We start from the raw sequence: 26,081 nt of genomic DNA on the forward strand, positions 1-26,081 counted from the left end.
CAGACTACATAGGATGCTACAAAAACATCTAATTTTTATGATGTACTTTAGTTACTATTTTTATGTGCCTAGCACAGAAGCTTACAAGTATCAAATATAATAATATATGCTGTGCGTATGTGCATTTAATAAAGCTGTGTACACATGGAGCAATTACAATCTTCTACCACTTTGTATAAACTGACCAACAATTCTGAAGACATCTAAAACAAGAGAGATTAGATTTTATTGGGCACACCAGAAAATGCAGCTGGCTTATGGCTATTATGTGCAGGGTTATTTAAGGACCACGCTATCTGGTCCAATCCGATCTTGCTGTAAGGTCAGAAAGCATTTTAACTTCAGTAATCACAGAACAAGAAATTCAGTGACCAAGTCACAGTATCCTACAGAAGGAATGATGTGAGGTTTTTGGACTGGCCACCAATTATTTCTTAGGTGAAAAGAAGGCAAACCCCTTCCTCAAAAGGTACTTATGACAGAACAGAGTAGCACCTAAAGAACATTATCCACATAATACGTTCAAAATACCCACAGGACAAACAAACAGCTTGTTAGTGATGGCTTGATGAGGTTTTCGCAACCCCTTTAACGGAGTAAACATGCACAAGCAATTGTTCAGACCCAAACTAAATTCTTTATTGTCTACAAAGTTACTGGTTATAAAAATACATCATTTGAATCTGTGCAAAAAAGTAAAATATAGGAAAATAATTATATACTATGTGAAAATATGTTCAACTTCTATACTAAAGTCCAGCCTCCTCTCTGCAAACACAGTAATTTAATTATAGCTCTCTACCCCAATCCCAAGCATTTAATTTACAATTCCCACGCAATACAAACACAACAATAGCAAGCACAATGTGCTGCACTGCTCACACAAACACTGCTCAAACAAGTTTTCTCGCTGTACAGATATCAGATATCATTCTACATTATTCCCCCACCACCGCTTTGTAGAGATCCTCCATCCAGATGCACTAAGAAGAGAGGAGAGCACTTTCACTTTCCTGCCCTCCTCACTGAGTATTTGCCTTTCTGTAGTTGGGAAACGTAAATCTTCGTTTTGCTGCTGTCTCCCCGCCTCAGCCAGACTTCCCCTGTGCTCACGGCAGTGATCACAGCCCTGCAGACAGAAGACAATACTGAATGCCACAACAATGGGAAATAGAAGGTTTCAGAAGTCCCCATGTGTAGGCACAGATATTATATATATATATAAATTAAAGTCTCTGTAGCCAACACACACAGCAGAGGAAGACATTTTGAAGCCAAACTAATATCCACACAAACGGATGTGAATTGATCAGCTTAATTTTCATGTGCATTTGTCTGGCACGACAAAATGCCTGCCTCCATTCTGTACAGGTAATGGGTGGACCTGTAAGTGAATCTAACCCTATACTATTTTTCTTTATTTCCTTTTGTATGGATCCTTTGTAAATATCGAGATTTTTTCACTACTCACAGTAAAATATTTTCCTCAAATTCTATGCGAGTCACGAACTCACGGGTACAGATGTGACGTGAGGAGCTTAACACTTAATAGTAAAGAACATCCAAGTGGGCTTCTTACCCTCTCTACCCTGACTGAACAGCAGCACAGTTATTTCTAATAAAGCTCCTATGCCAAAGGCAAAAATAGGAGAGGAAAATTAAAAATAGAACACCGCCCAGAAAAACAATGGAAGGATGGTGGAGCAACACAACAATCAACTATATAAAACACAGTGCTGGGAGAGTTATGGTAAAACTTACCTTGGTTAACTCTCTTTCTTCGAAGTCCATAGGGTCCACAGGGAGACATTGGTGTGTGTGTGTAGGTGGGACCTGGAGGACCGGACACCAACAGCAAAGCTTTTCAATCCCAGGATACTCCGATCCTTCTCCTTATACCCGACCCACAGCCTTCAGTTTTGTTAATAAGCCCAAGGCAGGTGCAGGATAGGAGAGAAGGAAGACTGGTACACTGAGGAATCACACTCTCACACAGAGAAGAAAATAAGTAACCAGGAGAAGAAAACCCATAGAAGCTAGGAGAGTCAAGGCGGGTGCCCTGTTGGACCCTATTGACTTTGAAAAAAGAGAGTTGACCAAGGTAAGTTTTACCATAACTCTCCTTTTCTTCTTCAGGGTCCATAGTGCTCCACAGGGAGACATTGGGGATGTCCCAAAGCAGTTGTTCAAGGATGGGTACGCTCCTGAGCTGATATGAGAACCCTATTCCCGAAGGAAGCATCCTGAGAGGCTAATGTATCAAAGGCATAAAACCTAAGAAAGGTGTGGACAGAAGACCAGATGGCCACCTTGCATAGCAGTTCATCTGAGGCGCCACACCGGGTTGCCCAAGAGGGACCCACAGAGCGAGTAGAATGAGCAGAGACTGTAGTCGGCACAGAAAGGCCTGTCTGAGTGCAAACCTGTGAGATAGTCATGCAAATCCATCTGGCCAGAGTTTGTTTGTTAGTTAGCCATCCCTTCTTGTTGAATCCATATAGGACAACGAGGGAGTCCAATTTCCAGATGGAAGCAGTATGTTCAGAGCACGGACCACACCCAAAGAGGCCTCACCTGCCGAGGGGTCTGGTGAATTAAAGGCTGGAACCACAATTTCCTAATTCAGGTGAAAGTGAGAAATCACCTTGGGAAGGAAGCCCGGGCGTGTTTGAAGAACAGCCCTGTCCTGATGAAATATCAGAAAGGGGGAGTGACATGAAAGCACCCCTAAATCCGATACCCTACAAGCAGATGTTATAGCCAGAAGAAACGGTCTTTGCAGTGAGCCATTTGACATCCACCTATTCCAGGGGTTCGAATGCAGGTTCGTGAAGTGCTTGGAGCACCACTGACAAAAACCATGGAGCCACAGGAGGGACAAAGGGAGGTTGTATTCGTAGAACATTCTGCATGAAGGTGTGAACATCCGGTATATAGGAGCAATTATGCGCTGAAACCAGATAGATAAAGCAGAGGCCTAGATCCCATCCAGCTTGAAGAAAGGCAAGAACTCTAGAAACCTTAAAGACTTGAGAGTCATAGTTTCTTGGAGCACACCATTGGAAATATATATGCCATATCCTGTGGTAGATCAGGGCTGAGGCTGGTTTACATGCTTTTAGCATGGTCTGGACCACAGAGCTGGAAAAACCCTTAGCTGTTAGGAGGGATGTCTCAAGAGCCAAGCCGTTAAAGACAGGTGGGCTAGGTTCGGATGGACCCTGAGACAGCAGGTCTACTCGTAGAGGAAGCTGAAGAGGAACATCTATGGAGAGCCTTTGGAGATCGGAGTACCAGTTATGTCTGGGCCAGGCCAGAGCCATTAATATGACTGTGCCTCCCTTCTGTCTGAACTTTCGAAGCGCGCGAGGAAGCAGTTCCATTTCACCGACAATGCGTCTATGAAGGCCGCGTCGGGGTCCTTTGTTCTGGCTCCATAAATTAGAAGTTTGTTGTTGTGTTTGGAGGCTATGAGATCCACCTCCGGAAGACTCCATTTGTCCACTAGAAGTTGAAAGACTTCTGGATGTAGAGACCATTCTTCTGCATGCACGTCCTGATGGCTGAGGTGAGGAAATCCGCCTCCCAATTGAGAATCCCTGGGATGAACACTGCGGAGATGGCTGGGAGACTGCGTTCGACCCAGGTGAGAATGCGGGACACTACTGTCATTGCTGACTGACTTAGTGTGCCCCCTTGGTGATTGAGGTAGGCCACAGCCGTGGCGTTGTCAGACTGTAGTTGTACTGGCCTGTTTTTCAGTATATTCTGAGCCAGAGTTCTGTAGATGGCTCAAAGTTCCAGGATGTTGATTGGCAACACTGCCTTGACTGGGGACCATGTGCCCTGGAAGGAGTGCTGGCCGGTTACGGTGCCCCACCCTCGGAGGCTTGCGTCCGTGGTGAGGAGAGCCCAGTCCAGGATCCAAAAGGGACGACCCTGGTTCAAATGGGAAGTCTGTAGCCACCAGGCATGGGGCAGGCAAATCTCTGGGGGAGGCTCATCGTCTGGGATTTGAGCAGATGCGGTAGCCCGTTCCACCTGGAGAGGATCAAGTGTTGGGAAGGCCCTGGAGTGAAACTGGGAGAACTCCACTATGTCAAAGATGGAAACCATCGACCCCAAGGCCTGCATTGCAAAGTGAATCGACATTCTGCGTTTGTGAAGCAGTCTGCGTGGTCTGTGCTGTAGTGCAGAAATCTTGTCCGCCGTTAGGAAAATTCTCTGAACTCGAGAGTCCAGGAGGGCTCCCAAATGTACCATCCTTTGAGAGGGTGTCAGGGAAGACTTTTTCCAGTTGATTAGCAAACCGTGCATTTGTAGAAAGGCAATGGTTACCTGTAGATGGCTGTGAAGAGGCTCTGGGGAGCTTGCCAATAGCAAAAGATCGTCTAAGTACGGGAGCAGTCTGATCTCTTGACGACGAAGAGAGGCCGCCATTACTGCCATGATCTTGGTAAAGACCAGAGGGGCCGTTGAGAGGCCAAATGGCAGAGCATTTAATTGGTAATGTTGCTGCAGTGTAGCAAACCAGAGATATTGTTGATGAGAAGGCGCTATAGGTACAGTGCATCCGGAAAGTATTCACAGCGCTTCACTTTTTCCACATTTTGTTATGTTACAGCCTTATTCCAAAATGGAATAAATTCATTTTTGTCCTCAAAATTTTACACACAATACCCCATAATGACAACGTGTAAAAAGTTTTATTGAGATTTTTGCAAATTTAATAATAATAAAAAAAAAAAACTAAGAAATCACATGTACATAAGTATTCACAGCCTTTGCCATAAAGCTCAAAATTGAGCTCATGTGCATTCTGTTTCCACTGATCATCCTTGAGATGTTCTTACAGCTTAACTGGAGTCTACCTGTGGTAAATTCAGTTGTTAGGTGTATGCCTTTCAAAATCATATCCAATCTATATAAGGTCCCACATTTGACAGTGCATGTCGGAGCACAAACCAAGCATAAAGTCCAAGGAATTGTCTGTAGACCTCCAAGACAGCATTGTTTCGAGGCACAAATCTGGGGAAGGGTAAAGAAAAATATCTGCTGCTTTGAAGGTCCCAATGAGCACAGTGGCCTCCATCATCCGTAAACGGAAGAAGTTCGGAACCACCAGGACTGTTCCTAGAGTTCGCCGGCCGGCTAAACTGAGCGATTGGGGGAGAAGATCCTAGTCAGGGAGGTGACCAAGAACCCGATGGCCACTCTGTCATAGCTACAGCATTCCTCTGTGGAGAGAGGAGAAAAGAAAGAGAGGGAGGAGAAAAGAGAGAGAGAAAAGAGAAAAGAGAGAGAGAAAAGAGAAAAGAGAGAGAGAAAAGAGAGAGAGAAGAGAAAAGAGAGAGAGAAAAGAGAGAAAGAGAGAGAGAAAAGAGAAGAGAGAGAGAGAAGAGAAAAGAGAGAGAGAGAAGAGAAAAGAGAGAGAGAGAAAAGAGAAAAGAGAGAGAGAGAAAAGAGAAAAGAGAGAGAGAAAAGAGAAAAGAGAGAGAGAAAAGAGAAAAGAGAGAAGAGAGAGAGGAGAGAGAGAGAGAGAGAGAGAGAGAGAGAGAGAGAGAGAGAGAGAGAGAGAGAGAGAGAGAGAGAGAGAGAGAGAGAGAGAGAGAGAGAGAGAAGAGAAAGAGAGAGAGACACACACACACACACACACCGGGGCTGATGGACCTGAGGCTGTGTAACAATTAATACAGAGACCATCCTGAATGAGGTCCTTTGTGGCTAAGCCCGCAGAGCAGGATATCAGAGTAGGTGAAGCAGCATCAGGTGGCTTGTTATTCTTTCCTCTGCCAGACATAGTCACAAGAATAATAGAATACACAGTATGATACAGTGCAATGAACACCTTGCAATATGTGTAATATGGCACAATGTAGTGTTCAACCGCGCAATATATGGCACAGTGTAGTGTGCAACTGCAGTATATAGTATGTGATAGACCTCACACTTAAATAGCAGATGTGAGGTACAATGAACCCCCAATACCTTAGTATGTCAGGGTATAGTAGAAAAAAGGGACAGGTATAAACTGACAGTATAGAAAATAGAGTTTAGCGCTGGCACAAGTCACATACAAACGCAGAAAAAACATTACATGTCTGCAATGGGCACTAAAATCAACTACACAGACCACAGTGGCAGGTAGGATATAGCACTGTATAACCTGGCCCATGGGAGAGGTACACAGGGAGAGTGGACTAGCGTTTCCCCAGAGACCTGCTAGCCTAAGGAACACCAAGACTGCAGTGGAATAGTGCCCTGAGCTAGGGGAGGTAGCTGCAGGGAGAGCGCCTTATCCCCTGGCTGACGTTAACCACCGGGTCCCATGGCCTTTATAATATACCTCTGTGCCAGTATCGTTATGCCCCTGTGGTCTAGTTGAGTAATGGGCGAGCCGCTGTCCACATCAGCGCCTCCGGTCTATCTCCCGAGACGCGGGTCCCTGTGAACGGGGTTCCGCCTTACCTGTCCCCTGGATTCCGGGCTGCAGTCTGGGGTCCGAGAAGCCTGCTAGCTAGTCCCCCTCGGAGTCCCACCTGGAGTAGCTAGCACAGGTTTGGTGTCACGGCGCCGCGGAGGGGTAATGGGGCGGCAGCACAGACGTCCACAGGACAGTCTGGTGCCGCTCGCCCGTTTGGTAAAAAATAAAAAGTAAATGAAATCATAAAATAAAAGATTGGGCTGCTTAATGCATCCCCGTTATAATGGTAGTCCAGCTCCTGCCGGACACCAACGAAACTGAAGTGCCCTCAGGCTATCGGAGGGTTACAGGTGGAAGGACCGGAGCATCCTGGGATTGAAAAGCTTTGCTGTTGGTGTCCGGTCTTCCAGGTTCCACCTACACCCCAATGTCTCCCTGTGGAGCCCTATGGACCCTGAAGAAGAAAATCTATATTTCCTTGGAAGACACTAGAACACTGGGGATATCCCAGCGCTGTCCTCACGGGAAGGTGTGCGCCGAACCAGCACAAAACACCTTACATATAAAAAAACTTGCATTCCTGAATGTAAAAGGTCTCAAGTTTATAAGTACACACTAACAACAACCAGGTGGCTCCTCTGCATAGTGGTTCAGCAAAAGCTCCCTGTGCCGCCGCCCAAGAGGGCGCCACAGATCTCATGGGATGTGCCGGTCCTCAGGAAGGAATTTTACCAATGTAAGTCTGGCAAATAACTGCCTGGAGCCACATCGCACTCAACTGGAACCTGGCTAGCCTCTCTTAGGAGAATCATACAAACAAGTCATCTGTCCTACGCAAATCTGCAGTATAATGAACATAGATCCGAGGGGCAAGTAAGTGAAGGTTCCCTCTGTGTCCAAAGTAGCACCTCGAGAGGGGCTGTTTGGCGTGACTGCAGGAGCAATAGCACAAGAGGACACATCTGCATATCTACCATTTATATCCTCTCCACGAATTTCAAGTGTACACTATATATTTTTCTCTCTCTATCAGCCTCAGTGCGACTCGTCTTTCACTTGCACGGTGGTTGCAGTCTCACCATCTAAGCAAGAATTGTCTGTTCACAATCTGGGACTGATCTGTTGTGACAGCAGATGCCAGTCTCAGGGGTTGAGGGACATGGATTTTTTTATTTAACATTGCAAGGCTGTTGGGCTCTGCAGCACTCGAACTCACAGCAGTATTTCAAAATCTAATCAGAGCTCAGTCTCTATTGAGGGGAAAGCTGATCAGGGTTCGGTTGGATAAGTCCACTGTGGTGGTGCATCAAAAGTATTAAGGGGGCATGAAGAGTGCCCAAGCAATGAAGGAGACTGCAAGATCATGTGCTGGGTGGAAAGATAGGCACCAGCTCTCTCAGCAGTGTTTATCCTGGGGTAAATATTTAAGAGGCTGAAGAGATCTTCACCTGGGGGAGTGGTCTAACATGTACCAGGAGAAGGCACTGATTCATTTGATATGTAACACTTGAATATCTGTGTGCGACTGAGTCTGTAAACGAAGCTCAACCAACTTGGCGTGGAAAAAAGCAGATGTCGCTGCATCGTAGCACTTTGTATACAGTCAGACTCAGACGCACAAAGATATATGTCGCATATCAAATTAACCAGTGCAGTCTTCTGGTGCATCACATTGAGACTGAGACGCTATTTCCACCAAAACAAATATGCAAATAATACGCTTGGCGCACCTTTTAAGAAGAATCGGTTTCTTTTTCTGTCTTTTATTATGTGAAGTTCATTAATTTTAATAAATTGAATATTTAAATTCCAACTAATCGAATATCGCTTTCTTTTTATGAAGGTTGTTCATAAAATAGGACTATGAAAATAACTGAGGTTCCCAGTAGGCTACGGGTGTATAGAGGGGGGAGGAGCCTAGACTTTTGGAGGCAAATTCAAAAGTGTCCAAGTCCTAGTGTAGGACCTCTGTACACCAGTGTTTCTAGTGTCAGCACATGAATGAAAGAGAAACATAACGCCATCACAAGTATTAAAATGAGAATATAAGTTGGCTTACCCATTAACATACTTCTGATATTTACATTATTTTACCCAAAGTCCCCATATATCTTTTCTTATGAAATAAACTGATTTGTGATAACCCTCTCTCAATAGCTTTGGGAGCTGTCAAATGGTATCTTCAGAAAGTTCTGAAAATATGTCAGACAGCAGGCAAAGTGGTGGGAAGCAACTCCCCAATAGCTTGCATAGAGGGATAACATTAATCTATGTTCAGTACATATATTCCCGTTCTAGGCACAATGAAGCTTATGAAAAATGAGTGTCCCTTTAAGGAAAAGAGAAACAAGACTCTAAATAAGAGCGAGATACAATATGCAAATTAAACAGCGGTACAAGGGGAACTCGCGTGCAGGAGAGAAATCTGGTTATCCTTACTGTGATGGTGGCTCATCTTTCATGTCAAGAATTATGGCTTCTCCTTTGGTGAAGCTCTCTCCTTCATAATAAAGACAGCCATCTTCACAGCGAGCACTGAAGTGTTGCTTCTCTACTTTTATACCTGCACAGGACAAATGATCTGATCAAAAGAAGACACATTCTAGGAAATAGCAATATAGTGTAGAGATTAGGGCTGAAGACATTTTCGTGGGTGGGAATATGCAGGGTGAGGTGTACGAAGCTTTCCCCAAAATCTCACCGTCTGATTTCCGTTTCTGTGGAGAAACTGCTGCTTTCGCCTGCAATAGTCAAACATGACAAAAGAAAGAAACATACTCAATGTAGAAATGCTATTTAGCAGTACCTATTATAAGGTGTAACACACCAAAAGACAAGTACATTCAATTAAAAGTAATGCCAGTCACACAAACAAATTTCCAATAACTGCTTTTTAAAATGTGGTACTTCTAGAACAGTGGTTCTCAAACTCGGTCCTCAGGACCCCACACAGTTCACTTTTTGCAGGTCACCCAGCAGGTGCACAGGTGTACTCATTGACATTTTAAAAGATCTACAGGTGCAGCTAACTATTTCACTAGTAATAATTTGAGAAGACCTGCAAAACATGCACTGTTTGGGGTCCTGAGGACAGTGGGCCTGATTCAGACCGGTCTCAAGCGCTGAGCACTCGCAACCGGGTCGATGGTGGCCCAAAAAGCATGCGCAAGACCCGGATAGCGACAGGCAAACCGTTGCTCCGGGTCTGGCACCAAAGGGGGCGTGCTGTCGATGTTGAGTGACAGCACGCCCCCTTTGGTGGGCGGGCCAGGGGGGTGGCAGAACAAACGGAGGCGTTCCCATCTGAACGCCTACCGTTTGGGGCCGGCCCCACTGACGTCACAAGTGATGTCAGTGGAGAGATTCCGACTCTGTTAGAGCCGAAATCTCTCTGGGGCTTGCGGCAACGAGACCCTACCACAAGGGTCTCGTCGCAAGCCCGATGGTCTTGATCATCACTACCATCTTCCTGGCCGCTCGCTATAGCGGTGGGTGGTCACCCACAGCTATGCGAACTGCCAGGAGGCTGTTCTAAAAAAAAAAAAAAAAAAAAGACCGGCCCTGATTCAGAGCGAGCGAGCGAGCGAGCGACCGGCTCTGAATCAGGGCCAGAGTTCGAGAACCATTGTTCTAGAGACTATGAATCAGACTCCTCCCACCTACCTTAAAATTAGACATTTTTTAATTACCTTTTTAATAGCAGTCCAGTCTTCTAAGATATCCAAATCCCGCAACATGTACACAATATATGGACCTAAACCATGTTAAAGATAACTAAAGGTGTTTTGGATAATTACGAAGTGATGTCAAATAGTGCAACATGGTAATAAGGTATAGCAATACAAAAATGAGGCATTAGTGATAATTATTATAGTGCACATGGTAATATACTGCAACTTGGTAATCAGGTATAGCAATACAAACATGGGGCATTAGTGATAATTATTATAGTGCACATGGTATTATACTGCAACATGGTAATCAGGTATAGCAATACAAAAATGGGGCATTAGTGATAATTATTATATAATTCTCCTTGTCTTCTTCCTCCACTAAGGGCACAGAGACACAATGGGATGTTCCAAAGCTGTCCCCCTATGGGCGGGGACACTCCTGGGCTGCGTCCAAAGACTCCAAGAGGTAAAGGAAAGTATGGGCAGATGACCAGGTGGTAGTCTTACAAAGCTGCTCCGCAGAAGCACCATGGTGAGCTGCTTAAGATGCTCCTACTGCCCTGGTGGAATGAGCAGTCACCACTGGAGGAGCAGGAAGACCCACCGCCGAGTAGTCATGACGGATAGTCAAGAGGAGCCACCTGGCCAAAGTCTGTTTCAAAGCCGGCCAGCCCCGCTTGTGACAATCATACAGAACAAAGTGTGTCCGATTTACGGACATCTATGGTCCTGTCCACATAAATGCGAACAGCCCTCATCACATCCAGAGAGGCTTCCTCCGTAGAAAAGTCCGGATCACTGAAAGACTGTACCACAATCTCTTGGTTGATATGGAACAGAGAAAAAAACCATAGGGTGGTAAACCAAGCGAGTCCTGAGAACCACCCGATACGAAAGAAAAATAAGGAAGGGGGAGAGACAAGACAAGGCGCTCCAGTCGAACACCCGACGGGCCGATGCGATGGCAAGTAAAAAAACAAAACAGTCTTCCATGTAAGCCACCTAATGTCCACCATGTGCAAAGTCTCAAAAGGAGCCTACTCGACAGCCCGAAGAACCAAGGACAGATCCCATGGGGCAACAGAAGAAACAAACGGAGGCTGTACATGTAGGACACCAGAAAAAAAAGTCTGTATGTCTGGTAGGAGAGCAATCTGCAGCTGAAAGCGGACAGATGATAGGGAGGCGACCTGCACCTTCAATGAAGAAAGCCGGAGGCCCAAATCTAACTCTGCTTGCAGAAAAGAAAGCACATGTGCTAGCCAAAATTACCTGGTACTGAAACCCCTGGGCAAACACCACGCAAAGTATGTCCATCAAACGCAGTGATAGTTCCTAGCTGAAGAAGGCTTCCGGGCACTAAGCATAGTACGGATGGATGACCTTCCTGGAAAATCCCTTCACGCTCAGGACGGATGCTTCAAGAGCCACCCTGTCAAAGCGAGGTGTGCCAGGTCCGGATGGAAGCACGGACCCAGAGACCAAAGATCTGGCCGGAGGAGCACACGTAGAGGAGCGTTGATGGAGAGGCCTAGAAGTTCATCATACCACACCCACTGTGGCCAATCTGGAGCCACCAGGATCATCGAGATGCTCCCTACATCTTGAACTTGCAGAAAACTCGATCATTGAGAGAGCAGGGAAGACGCAGATGAGCGGAAACGTCCAACACGCCACCAGAGCATCTAGCATGAGAGCTCCGGGTTCCCTGGTGTGGGAGCAATACTTCGGCAGCTGATGGTTGTGCCGAGACGACATCATGTCTATATCTGGAAGGCCCCAATGACGAACCAGTAACTGGAAGACGTCCTGATGTGTACGTCCTGGCAGCTCAGGAAGTCCGCCTCTCAATTCTGTACACCAGGTATGAACACCACCGACAGAGCTGGAAGATGACGCTCTGCCCAGTGAATGATGTGTCCAACCTCTTTCATGGCGCCTTGAGTGCGAGCGCTGTCCTGGTGGTTGATGTAGGCGATGGCTATTGCGTTTTCTGACTGTACCTTGACCGAGCGACCCTGGAAGAGAGACTGCTCTAAACAAAAAGCTCTGTAAACCGCCCTCAGTTCTAGGACGTTAATAGGTAACTGGCTCTCCTTCCATTGAACGTCTGTTGACAGGAAACCACCTCCCACCCCCGAAACTTGGCATCGGTGGTGAGCAAGACCCAGTCCTGGATCCAAAGGGGGCAGCTCTTGTTTAGCCACCACAGGAGGGAGTGATGTATTTCCCGCAAGAGTATTGTCTGTGTCATGAGGTGCTGATGAGACTTGTTCCATCTGCCGAGGATTCCACTTGAAGAGGACGGAAGTGAAACTGGGCATACTCTACCATATTGAATGTGGAGACCAAGGAACAGAGAATCTGCATGCAGGAATGAATTGTCAAGATGATGACTGAGGAATGTGCGAACCCTGGACTGCAGGGCCTGAATCTTGACTGCCAGAAGGAAGACCCGCTGAGTCCTGGAGTCCAGCTGGGCACCTACGTGTAACATCAGCATAGACTTTCGCCAGTTATCTTCCACATGTGTGACTATAGAAGATTCACCGTCAGACGAATGTGGTCCACCAAGACATCCAGGCACTGGGCCAGAAGATGGTTGTCCAGATAATGCAAGATCCTGACAGTACTGCGGCGCAGGTTCGCTGCCATGACCACCATAGCCTTCATGAAAACACGAGGAGCCGAAGACAGTCCAAATGGTAAGGACGAAACTGGTAATGATCGGACTGAACCGCAAATCTGAGGGAGAACTGGTTGCTGACATGGATGGAAATATGCAAATACGCATCCTGGATATCTACTACTAATATCTAATCCCCTGGCTGCAGAGCTAGAATAATGGAACGAAGCGACTCCATGCGGAACCTGGGGATCCGCATATACCTGTTCAGAGCTTTGAAATTGAGAATGGGACGGAACGAACCATCCGCTTTCTGGACTAGGAAGAGGTTGGCATAGAAACTCATACTCTTTGAGATGGGGGGACTGGTAACGATGACCTTGGAGGTTAGAAGGGAGCAAACAAACTTCCCGAGAGCCTTTGCCTTTCCTGCATCTCCATGAAAACCGGTGGAAAAGAACCGCTGTGGAGGACGCCTCGGAAAAGTCAGTGCGTATTCCATAGGCACAGGAGTCGATCGTTGTATTCAACCAAACCTGTGCGAAAAGCAATAGCCGGCCTTCTACGCTGCGTTCCCCCAGGTGGAAGACCACCCTGTCAGGCGACAGGCTTGGAAGCGGGACGTCTAGTAGACCAAGGCTGTTTACCTCAGGGCTTAGCTCTCTTGGAGGAGGGCCCATGAAATCTAGTAGACACCTGGTTTCTGGCCATTCCCGGTGAGCAAAAGGAATGAAAAGTAGCTGTTCTGGCCCGGGGAGGAGCTGCTGAAGAAACGCTGTCTTGGATGCCGCCATTATAGCAATTATCTTGTCCAATTCCTGACCAAATAATAGGTCTACTGAAAAAGCGCCTCCGTCTTTTCGGAATCAGAGTCTGCGCACCAGGAATGCAGCCAGAGGGCTGTCCTGGCCACCACAGTAAACGCCGACACTTTAGAAGTTAAGATTCCTGTGTCAACAGCCGCTACACCCAAAAAGGGGCTCGCAGTCTTAATGTGCTCCACTAAAGGCAATAATTCCCTTCTGGTAGTACCAGAACAGAGACCCGCTTCCAGTTCCTCCAACTAGCGGCTTACAGCTTTAGCCACTCGCGCCCGATGCAAGGGCCTGGCATGCAATAGCAATTGCATGGGAATATGCAGTTTTAAGGAAGGTCTCTAGTTGCCAATTAGTTGGAACCTTATGGGAAAAGGTATTCGGAAGAGGAAGGATAGAGGATCTATCCAGTTGGCCGATGTGGGCATCAACCGGAGGAGGGGTTTCCCATTTGGCCCGCTCCTTACCTGGGAGTAGTTAGAACGAAGCCATGCACTTAGATAATAGGAAATGCCTATTCGGGTTATCCCATGCCTCCTCCAGGAGGTCATCAAGCTGTGCAGAAGCAGGGAACTCAGTTGTCACCTTCTTCTGACACTTGAACACCTGGGCTCTGGACTTAGGAGTCTGCTCCAAATCCTCAATCTGGAGTACAGATCTAACTGCCCTGATAAGTGCCTCGACATCTACCTGTGACATGGAATCCTCGGACACTGAGGAAGTCTCCGACTAAGTGGCTAGCATCGTGCTACAAGGAAACCGCGGACTCAGAGTCGCCACTGGACAGGGGTGTAGAGCTCTTGCTTCTGAGAGGCCTATGCCTTGATTCGCAATCCCCGTCTAGTATCTGCTGGAAGGATGCAGACACTTCCACCAGTCCCTGTACTAATTGGGTAAACAACTGCATCCATCGAGGATCTACTACCGATGATCGTGAATGCCAGAAATGGCGAGTATACCTGTAGCTAGATTAGCAGAGGGTTCAAAGCAGGGGGGCTGAAGCCTGTAAACCAACTGCAACATTACCTTTGTCAACATCGAAGTCCAAGCCGGTTCCTGACTGTATGCCCCGGTTGAAGGAGCCTCCCCCTCCTGGCAACCATGAAACAATGGACACAGATGCCATCGTGGCCCCGGTCCTGGGGAGAGAGTGTTAGAACAGGTTCTACACGTGTGTCACAGAAACACCCACTTCCTTGGGAGCTTTGTTCTTGGAAGACATAATGCACTCCAAGACGTCCCCACACAAAAAAGCTAAGGCTATGGTGTTACAGGAAAATGCAAAAAATTGCAAGCATCACCAACTACAATAAGTGGGGCTGCAATAGATACAATATATAACAGTAAATTAAAGCAGCAGACCTACCCTGGGATGTCCCAGTACCCGAGTGGGGCAGCAACAGCAGGGCACAACCGGTCCAGCAGCAGAAGTCATACACACTCAATGCAGAATAAAGTGGCAAATACTGCTCAACAATCCAGACAGAAGCAGGAAGGAGCTTAATATATATAGCCAAACTTCTGGCAGCAAGGCATATGTGGAGACCAGAGCCCTATATGCTTCTCTCCCTGTAGTGCTGAGGCAGGCACTGTGTCTGAAATGGCTGCTCAGCATTCCAGAGGAGGTGGAGAGAGAGAGGAGTGAGCATAAAGTGGGCCACTCTGTTTGAGCGTGCTTAAGGGTGGGGGAGAAGCTAACAGGATGAAGCTACCTCCCTTGCTGGTGTGTACCCCCTGAGCCTGGCCGTCACCACTGAAAGGCGTATCCTTTTCAAATGTGCCATGGTAGTCCAGTGTAAGGAGCAGGGCACCCCGGTCAAACACAAACTAGCACCGCCGGCTGTCTCCTGCACGGTCCCGTGGCGGCAGTCACCAATACAGTTGCAATTGCTGCGGACTGCAGTGCTGGAGCGCCATTAGTGTAAAATAAAATAAAAGTAACTTGGGAAGGGGGGGGCAACTTAATGCCCACACCTGCCAGGCGCCAAATGAAAACTGAATAGCCCGTACTAGGGGTGGGGTAAGGTGGAGAGAGAGGCCTGGGCTGATGGGAAAGAATTTGCAACTATTTGGTGCCCAGGCTCCTCCTCTCCAGGCTATACCCATTGTGTCCCTGTGCCCCCTAGTGGAGGAAGAAGAAAACTAGTTGCTACTGTATTTAGGTTTCAGTTTCATAAGTAGTTGTTCAGCGCAAAGACAAACGGTCTGCCTCCACCGTGTGTGTGTGTGTGTGTGTGTGTGTGTGTGTGTGTGTATATATATATATATATATATATATATATATATATATATATATATATATATATATATATATATATATATATATATATATATATATATATATATATATATATATATATATATATATATATATATATATATATATATATATATATATATATATATATATGAAATACATTTTATACATACACGTTTTTAAATGAGTTTCCAAACAGTCACAGCACAGGTTGTATTCATTGCTCATCTATTGCATATCTGTATGTACAGTTTTAAAGTGGGTGAGCTAGAACAACCCGTTATCAGCTAGATCATGAAGAATATTCACAGCAGCAGAGCTATATCAGGACACAAGAGCACCAGTTCTGGTTGTAGTGGGAAAAAGGGACCTGTCCACTCATTAGTTCACAGTGAAGTTATAAACCATACTCTACTCAATATAGTTTCACAAAATGGCTGCCACCAGTGTGTGTAGACAACGGGTGCAAAGTAAAGTACTCACATGCTTAGCAAAGCATAATAGATGGCAAAACACCAGCAGAGAAGACAAAATAAATCTGTATATTCAGGGGCATTTCTAGAGAGAAGGGGGCCCATGTGCAGTCTCTGTCCGGGGCCCCCCCCTCTCTCCCCAGTGGCCGGCTGCGCTCAGCGCCGACCTATAGACTCTGGGCACTAGAGTGTGCCCGGAGTCTACAGCGCATGTGCAGGTCACTGGGAAAATGGCACCACACCCATTTTCCCGGTGTTTTCCCTACTGTGCATGCACAAAACGCTGGGAACATGGCTGCGACGGCCATTTTCACAGCGCTGATACCGGTGCAGACGTGGGACTCCGGAGGCGGAGAGGTAAGTATTAAACACATGGGTGCAGGGTGTGCGGTGTGGGCCCCCCTGCACCCATTATAGATACGCCCCTGTGTATATTGTATGTATGACCAAACCTTTATGTTACAATTAGTTTTAAGTTAATATATATTTGAAGAAATATTTTATACAAAAATAAAAAAAAATATTTAGCAAAACCACATTTTTATACCTTTTGAAACAATATCTCAGGCCTATTCTTTAAAAAGCTGGTGATGACATATGTATATGCTGTCATACTTTGCACACTAATAGCAATATTGCACTGGTATTTATGAAGCTTGGATTTTAATTATAAAATGCTACTTAGTACGGTATGTGCATTATTCCAATCTACCTGACTTTTAAACTTATTGCCAAACTTGACTGTATACATGCACGAATGTCTGCTTACCTTTACTTTGCACATGATGGCCTGAAAGCTGGAATGCTTACACAGAAATGTTCTCAACAGCAGAGGGCGCACTGCATGGAATGTGCTCACCCTTATACTGTGGTTCAGGATAGCCCCTGTCCCTGATCTCTGAGCATAGAGTGAGATCTGCTCCTCAGACACGTTGTCATTACTACAGATTCTTTGGCGTCTGATGACCTGAGAAAATATTTGTTTCCCCTTGTTATTGAAGTGCTGTGTGTTCTTTCTATTATATATAATGGTTCGTGCTTTTTGGAGTAACAGACTCTATAACACAGCTGCCGTGACTTTAAGATACTAAGATCCATTAGGAATTTAATTTGATTTTAAAAAATAATACGTTTTTATTGTCGTAGAAACTGTATGTAGCATCCACAGGACATGCGATTTACATATGCCACTCTACCTAACTATTCTTCGATTGACACATGCCACCCATAATACAAGATCCAAGTGTATAAGTAAATGTAACATTTAGAGAATGTATTAAAATAAAGCTCATAAAATGAGTGAGCTCTACAGGACTTCATAGCCAAAAAACGTCCCCATGCTCGTACTACTGCAAAAAAAAAAAACATTGAATAATGCGAAATAGTTATGCATAAAATAAGTGCATCAATTCTCATATAAAAGATATCAGATCTCTTAATTCATGATAATTCTCTAAAAACATTTTGCATTCTTTTTGAAATATCTTTCTCATGTTCTATAGTGGTATAAAGAGATGGAACCAGTAAGAATCCTCCTTCCAGGTAACCATGTCAATGTATGGAGGAAAACAAATACTCCCCAAAGAAAGCTTTGTAGCGATTGGGCTAAAATCTGCTATGGTGTATGAGCAGTACCAGTATAACCATTCTGCACACCATCAATGTGAGTCTTTAATAGAAGGATACCAGAAACCAAAGGGACTCTCCTCTTCTTCTCAGACCGGAATGGATCCCATTTCTTGCGGTTTCGTTTGGATCTTAATTCTTCATCCCACCATTCTAATGAATAGGTAAATAGTAATCAGAATGAATAAAGGCATTCACAGGGAGATAGTTATGGCTGGCATATTACTGTATTTATAGAAAAACATTTATTTTATAATATGAACAAAAGGAGAACGCAATGCAACTTGAACAAATTGTATTACCCATAAAGAGTACTTCATCTTTTGGGCCCATTGTTGGAAATTGTTGGGGTTTCAGTACTTATCCCCCTTTCACACCTGGGTAAGGAACCCGGGTTATTCCTGATTCGTAACCCTTTACACTGGACCCGAATCTTCCGTCTAACAGTGGACAGTTGAAGATGATGTCATCTCCAAGTGCTACTGTGTCCGTCAATCAAGTCCTTTTAGGTATGACCCAGGTTATACCTTTCAGATATTAACTGGGGCACTGATACAGGTTGCAAACCCAGGACTGTCAACCCAGGTCAGACACTTTCAGGCTTTCACTTTCAACTTTCAGGTCAACTCGCAGTGCCCCGGCAAATTCCCAGGTTTTTGCTTATGTCTGAAAGGGTATAACAGTGCCCTACCACCCACAAGTGAAAGTCCAATTAATCCCCCCAAAAAAGACTAGTCCAACTACGTAACATGGCAGGGATTGAATGCCCCTTTGTAATCATAACTAGCACATATAGACAAGCAAGTAGAGTTAAAAGTATGTACATGACATCTACATGCACTAGAGGTAGGTTTATTATTACAGACTACCCTCATGTACCATTCTATCAAGAAGTAAACCATTTATTTAATTATATATTTTATCAGACGCACTCATACCAGAAGAGATATCTATGCTCTGACGATCCTCCTCCAGTCTTTGGATACGCTCCAGGAGTTCACACTGCATATTGTCAAACAGAAGGACCTTCTCACTCTGCAAAGAGGAGACATCAGTGACACCCTGCACCCAGATCTACATGTGCACACAGCCCAGATTACATGTGCACACAGCCCAGATTCTCCGCAGAGAACAGCTGCTAGCAAATATACAACTTTGGAAGATGTATAAAACAAGGCAAGGTAATATTTCACTGTAAGTAGGGTTAGTAATAACTTTTCATAGCAGCATAGACCCTAGAAACAGTAACCATTAACTTATATATCCCTTTAACCAATAGGTGAGTGGACACAACACTGGTACACATGGACAATTTCTGCCAATACACATAAGATAATGCCAAGTGTGAGATCACATCTTAGGAAGTTCTAAACTGCACATTAAACAAATGTAGAGAAAAACTACAGGGAGACATTAGGATACCTATAGGATCAAATAAAATTGTAGCGTGTATTATCAATCAGCCGTCACTGACTAGCAACAAGATTCCTGGTTACTGTATAAGATGTGGATAACAGGTTCCAAAACCAGTCCCCCAATTACATAGGCCCTACAACAACTTCTCGGTAGTAGCAAAAGTTGTCTTTTCTTCAGCTGCATCTGAAAACATGAGAACCGATGCCAGCTGCAAACATCGCCTGCATTTACAGTTTATTCTAATAACCTAAACCATATAAAGAAACTAGGATACCTAATTTGTGAGTTGCAGACTTAAAGTCACCTACATGACGGGGAGACAGCCTTCTCTGGTAGTGAACCAACATTCACAAGAAGTAGATAAAAGAGTGTATTTTTTTAATGAGTGGTTCAACACCAAAAATAGCTGCCCCAATGTGTGTCAGCAACTGGTTCACTACCCTACTAATATCTTGGCATAACTGGCAGAATTAAAAGTTCACGAGGTAGTGTGTACAATTACAAGCGCTAGCCATTGTGCAAGTGCCTAAGTCATCCTAATGCTGGGTACACACTGGCAGATATATTGGCCGATCAATTGTGTGGGTCGGTCAGTGTGTACCAGCGATGTGTGTGTGTGAACGACATCGTTCAAAGACATATTGCGTCGGCTGTGCTGCAAAGCCGATGCCCAATACAGCTACAGATATACTGGGGCATCGTGCTGTGTGTACGGGCGCTCAGTCAACCGCCCATACACTTGCTGAAGAGGCTGTGAGGAGGGGGGCGCGACACATCCCGTGGCCAGAGGGACCCATGGCCAGATGACAGATGATGGATGTTGAGTGTGTATGAACCACCATCTGCAGATCACTCGATCTGCTGATAGATGTGTAAGGTGTGTACCAAGCTTAAGTGGGCATAGGACAGCAGGAAGGAGGAGCATCCCAAATAGAACAGTGTGCTAAAGCAGCTTCAGTGTCATACATCCCATAGAAAACATCCCATAGAAAATTTTAGACAATAAAAACGTATTATTTTTTTAAAACTTTATAGCTAAAATGATACAATGGAAACAACAGAGAGGTAGACAAAACTAATCAGAATGGATTACTCTTTAAAAGGAAAGTAGTAGAATGGCAGAAAATAAGAAAGTGAGCCACTTGCCTCTAAATGTTGCTTAGCACCCTGCAGCTCACAATCGTAACGGTTTTTTATTACATCCAGACAAAATCCCTTATAAATACCTGTAAGGAACGGTTAAAGATTTGACTTTTGCAAATAAGATCATTTATTTATTTCAGAAAAAAAAAAAAATGGAAAAAAATACATATGTTTAAACCTGAACCACAATACATTACATATGTAACAGACTAAACCTTTATATACAGAGCAGTTACCTTTTATACAGGGTTACAGCTAGTCTGCTAAATTCTGGATGTGTTCTAAAGGGCTCCATCAATTAAAGAAAAAAATAATCATTTTCTGCACCAGCACTAAACTCCTCTTCCAAAATAATAGAGCATTACTGCCCCTTACACATTGTACTTCTCTCGTTATCGGGACCTGATTCAGACCCGTTTTGCAAGCAGCCGCTCGCTCGTTCCTGGCCGATGTTATGCAATTGCGCATGCATCGCAGTGCGTGAACTAGTCCGAGCGATCGGGAAGCGCTCGCTCGCCCAGCAAAGACAGCCCAGTGGAATGAGTGACAGGAGAGGCCGTTTGCGGGTGGTAACAGGGGCAGTAGTAACGGGGGAGTGGAGGGGCGAACGCAGGTGTGCCTGAGTGTTTCAACACCGTTTCAGAGGCGTGCATAATTAACAGGCAGCGTCATAGTACACGTCACTTGGTTGAATTATACACTGAAGTGCTCGCAGTACTTGCGGTAGGGTACAGTCAGATCCGATGGAACCCGATGTACCGATGGTTGTATATACTTCCTGGAAATTACGTTCGCTAGTGGGCGGCAAAAGACAGTCTGGTCGGCGTCTGTAAACACAAAGTGATCGCACGCCAAGACATAGTGGGCATGTTTATGCCTTGCCTTGACGTCACTTAGCTGAATTTGCATACGCTGGGAGCGAGTGTCCGCATCTAGCGAGTGGATCTGAATCAGGCCCTCTATCCACAATTAAGGCAAAGTAACCTAATAAATAATACAATAAAGTATTGGTGCTGCCACTCTGTGTTACAAATACAAGTGTAAATGTTACTGACGAGCATCAGCACCAAACTGTGACATATTACTAGGTATAATGGCCGCTGTGCTGTGTGCGCTGGAAACAGAGATGACTATAGACAGTTATATGGGAACCCTGAACACCAGAAGAGGGTATTTACAATACAAAGGTCTTCACATGGTGTAGTTACACATGCATTCTGTGCATCCTGCAATGGGCTAAAAGCAGGGTGTTTGCATATGCTGAGGCCTTGAGTAATGTTGTATACACCAATAATTATAGTATAGACATCTTTGTCGGGCACCATTTAGAGGCAGACCCATATGCAGTCCATGAAGGAAGCAGACCATGCACACAGACATCAGACAGATCTCACAGAAAGCTGATTAAATATTACACACTGGATTCTGTAGCAATGTGTGTATTATCTTCTCCCACCTGTCATAACAGTGACTCCTCTGTACCCAGATAGCGTTAAAAGAGGACAAAGCCGAGGTAATGGAACTCTATGGATTTCTTTACCATTACCCCAGCTAGACTGTCCCCATACATGTGTCTCCCCCTGCTTCCAATAGCGGCATGTAGCAGTGACTGACAAAGTAGCAAGGTGCATGAACTATCCGGTGTCTCCTACAAGGCAAACAAAGGGTATTGGCAGGGTTTGTGGTGTGCAGCAGGTACTATACAGATAATCCCCCTATGCAGACAACATTATAGAGCTTACTTGCTCATGTAACAAGTATTCAGTATAGATTTCATATTCCTTCTGTTTTAAAAAGGCAGTTGTTGGATGTGAGAGAAAAGATCCAAACACTCCTCCAACCTTTAATCTTGGTAGATGGGTGTATCCTGAGGTTGAATCATCCCTCAAATCACAGAATACCTAGACACAGTACCACCACACATCAGCATAGGCTTGCCCAAAAGAAAGAGTTATGGTAGACTTACCTAGATAACTCCTTTTCTTTGAGGTCCATAGGGTCCACATGGATACCATGGAGGATATTATGGTTGAAAACCAGGCACCAAACAGTTAAAGCTTCAGCTCCCAGGATGCCTCGGAGGTCCTCCTCCATACATATATCCTGCACCTAGCCACAGGACCTCAGTTTAGTTAACAAGCCTCAAGCAGGAGAAGGAAAGAGGAGAAGGAAGAGCAATCATACACCAGAAACACACAAAATTAGGGAATCTGTGACCGAAAAAAAAAATTACCCATGCAGCCAGGTGCGTCAGGGTGGGTGCCCTGTGGACCCTATGAACCTTGAAGAAAAGGAGTTATCTAGGCAAGTCTACCATAACTCTTATTTTCTTTTTCAGGGTCCATAGGGATCCACAGAGATACCATAGGGATGTTCTAAAGCAGATCCCCTAGGGTGGGGGACGCTCGAGCAGAAAGGAGAACTCGTCGACCAAAGGGAGCATCCAGAGAGGCAAAAGTATCAAAGGCATAGAACCTAAGAAAAGTGTGGACAGAAGACCACGTGGCTGCCTTGCACAACTGTTCAGCAGAGGCATCACAGCTAAATGCCCACGATGGCCCTACAGACCGAGTAGCATGTGCTGTCACAGTGCTTGGGACAGGGAGATCAGCCTGTGTGTACACCTGAGAGATAGTCATGCGTAGCCATCTTGCCAGAGTCTGCTTATTAGCTGGCCATACTCGTTCGTGTAAACCATATAATACAAAAGAGTATCTGATTTTCTAACAGGGTTTGTGCGCTCCACATAGATACGGAGAGCACTAACTACATCCAGGGAGGCTTCGCCTACAGAAAGATCTGGAGACTGGAAAGCTGGAAATACAATTTCTAAATTTACATGAAAACGGGACACTACCTTAGGAAGGTAACCCTCCCTTGTACGAAGAACAGCTTTATCCTGGTGAAAAATCCAAATTAGAGAGTGACAAGAAAGTGCTGCCAAATCAGAGAGTCTGCGAGCACAAGAGATAGCGAGAAGAAAAAGTGTCTTCGCTGTCAACCACTTCAAATCTACAGAGTCTAGAGGTTCAAATGGAGGAGCTTGTAGCCCCTTAAGAACCAAAAGAAAAATCCCACGGTGCTACCGGTGGAACAAAAGGAGGCTTAACTCGCAGAACTCCTTGCGAAAAAAAAAATCTCACATCTAGTAATGAGGCAATCTTCCTCTGGCAGTGCAGACTGACTGACAGTGCAGAAACCTGCACTCTCAAAGTAGCCAGGCGGAGACCACAGTCTAAACCTGCCTGAAGAAAAGCCAGTATCCTGAAAATCCTAAACACCTTAGGATCATACTTTCTGTGGGCACACCATTGACTAAAAGAATGCCAAACTCTGTAATATATGATGGCAGAGGCAGGCTTCCGTGCCCCAAGCATTGTTTGAATTACAAGATTGGAAAAACCTTTTGCTCTTAGGATGGAAGACTCAAGAGCCACACCGTCAAAGCCAGACGATGTAAGTCCGGATGCCAGCATGGACCCTGAGTTAGCAGATCCTGCCATAGAGGAAGAGGATACGGATTGTCTATTGACAGATTCTGTATGTCGGTGAACCAGTTAGGCCTGGGCCAAGCCGGAGCTACAAGTATTACTGTTCCGCCTTCCTGCTTGAATTTCCTGAGAACTATTGGGAGGAAGGCGATCAGAGAAAAGAGATACGGCAGCTTGAAATCCCATCTTACTGCCAGTGCATCCACGAAGGTTTCTGATGGGTCTCTGGACCTGGACACGTACCTGGGGACCTTGTGGTTGTGATGTGACACTATGAGATCTATCTCTGGCAGACCCCATTTGTTTACCAAGAGCTGAAACACTCCCGGATGGTGAGACCACTCTAAGGCGTGTATGTCCTGGCGACTTAGGAAGTCTGCTTCCCAATGGAGTACTCCCAGTATGAATATTGCCGAGATGGCCGGAAGATGAGGTTGTGCCCAAATCGGAACCCTTGTCACTTCTTTCATAGCTGCATAACTTCTTGTGCCTCCCTGATGATTGAGGTAGGCCACTGTTGTCGCATTGTTGGACTGAATCTGGACCGGTTTGCCCTGAAGCAGGTCCTGTGCCATGACAAGTGCTTTGTATACTGCTCGCAGTTCCAGAATTTTATTGGCACTTTCCTGAGTTGTCCATCTTCCCTGCAAGGTGTTATGACCTGTCACTGCTCCCCATCTGCAAAGACTGGCGTGAGCAGCACCCAATTTAGAATCCAGAATGGGCACCCTTGGTTCAGATGATCCTTTCTCAGTCATCACAGGAGGGAGTGACGAACCTCTGGAGTAAGAAGGATCCTCTGGGACTTTGGGCCTGATTCAAGCACGAACGCTAAGAAGCGTTCGCCCGTAGCTGCCGATGGTTCGCATTGTGCACATGCATCGCAGTGCGCGTGCCAGTCACTGCGATCGGGAATCGTGCGGTTGTAGCACAAAGACTGACCGCTACCTTGAGTGACAGATTGTGGGTAGTAACAGGGAAAGGTGCTGATGAACGGGGAGTGGTGGTGCGAACGCAACCGTGTCTAGGCATCAAAACGTTGTTTAAAGGGCGTCCATCATTAGCATGAAGGAGTCATTGTACACGTCACCTGGTTGTATTTCAGTCAGCACTGATCGCAGTGCTTGCGGCAGGGTAGGGGCTACCTCAAACGCTGCGTGCAGCTCCGATGGCTCTCGATGTTACCGGTTATTCATACACTTCCTGGAGATGACGTGTGTTAAGAAAGGAAAGTGGGCGTCTTTATACACCCGAGTACGCTCACTGCCGTCGCTCTCTAAGACATTGAGAGCGTCTTTACGCCACACAGTGCGATCGCGGAATTTGCATACCAGGCCCCTTTTGGCCGTGAGCGATTGCGGCTTACCGTCCGGGTCTGAATCAGGCCCTTTATTCGATGATACTGTCCGTTCCACCTGGAGAGAATCAATCTTTGCAGAGGCCTGGAATGGAACGGAGCATACCCCACCATGTCGAAGGTGGTTACCATTGATCCCAGGACCTGCATTGCTAACAGAATGGATACCCATTCACTTCCGAAGCAGCTTGCGTATTCTTAACTATAGGGCCACAATCTTGTCCTCTGGCAGAAACACAGTCAGTGCCCGAGAATCCAGAAGAGCTCCCAGATGTACCATCTGTTGTGTTGGAGAAAGTGATGATTTCTTCCAATTGATGATCCAGCAGTGCTTTTGTAGGCAGGCTATGGTCAGATGAAGATGGTTTTGTAAAACAACAGGAGTCTGTGCCATTATCAGAAGGTCGTCCAGATATTGCAGAATTCTGACTCTCTGACGCCTGAGATAGGCCGTCATGACTGCCATGATTTTGGTAAATATCCGGGTAGCCGTAGATAAGCCAAAGGGTAGAGCCTGAAATTGGTAATGTTGCTGAAACACAGCAAACCGTAAAAATTGCTGGTGGGATGGCATAACAGGGAAACCATGTAATCCCCTGGCTCCATTGCCAAAATATTTGATCGGAGAGTTACCATACGAAACTTGGGCACATGGATAAACCTGATAAGGGTTTTTAGATTAAGTATAGGACGATAAGCCCTATTCGGTTTCTGAACCAGAAATAGATTTGAATAATAAACCCTTCCCTGTTTAGATACAGGAACCGGGACTATTACCT

The 26,081-nt window shown here is 45.6% G+C and overlaps 1 protein-coding gene across 4 annotated transcripts in view; it reads right to left on the reverse strand.

The window, feature by feature from the left end:
• Positions 1 to 605: 605 nt before the first annotated feature.
• Positions 606 to 26,081, reverse strand: part of BRMS1 (BRMS1 transcriptional repressor and anoikis regulator) — a 40,615-nt gene continuing 15,139 nt past the window's right edge. For 2 of the 4 annotated variants that reach the window (XM_088468332.1, XM_088468329.1), the window contains exons 5-11: positions 20,458 to 20,537; positions 18,834 to 18,930; positions 17,956 to 18,048; positions 10,114 to 10,178; positions 9,126 to 9,165; positions 8,864 to 8,987; positions 606 to 1,129 (exon numbers count right to left, since the gene is read on the reverse strand). In XM_088468332.1, coding sequence (XP_088324458.1) covers positions 1,006 to 1,129; positions 8,864 to 8,987; positions 9,126 to 9,165; positions 10,114 to 10,178; positions 17,956 to 18,048; positions 18,834 to 18,930; positions 20,458 to 20,537 — 623 coding nt within the window. In that variant the 3' untranslated portion in view covers positions 606 to 1,005. The remainder of the gene's footprint in view (positions 1,130 to 8,863; positions 8,988 to 9,125; positions 9,166 to 10,113; positions 10,179 to 17,955; positions 18,049 to 18,833; positions 18,931 to 20,457; positions 20,538 to 26,081) is intronic. The other 2 variants (XM_088468331.1, XM_088468330.1) reach the window with 1 other exon arrangement.

The sequence above is a fragment of the Taudactylus pleione genome, unplaced genomic scaffold (assembly GCF_031769625.1).
Source record: "Taudactylus pleione unplaced genomic scaffold, aTauple2 ptg000085l, whole genome shotgun sequence".
Classification (NCBI taxonomy): domain Eukaryota; kingdom Metazoa; phylum Chordata; class Amphibia; order Anura; family Myobatrachidae; genus Taudactylus; species Taudactylus pleione.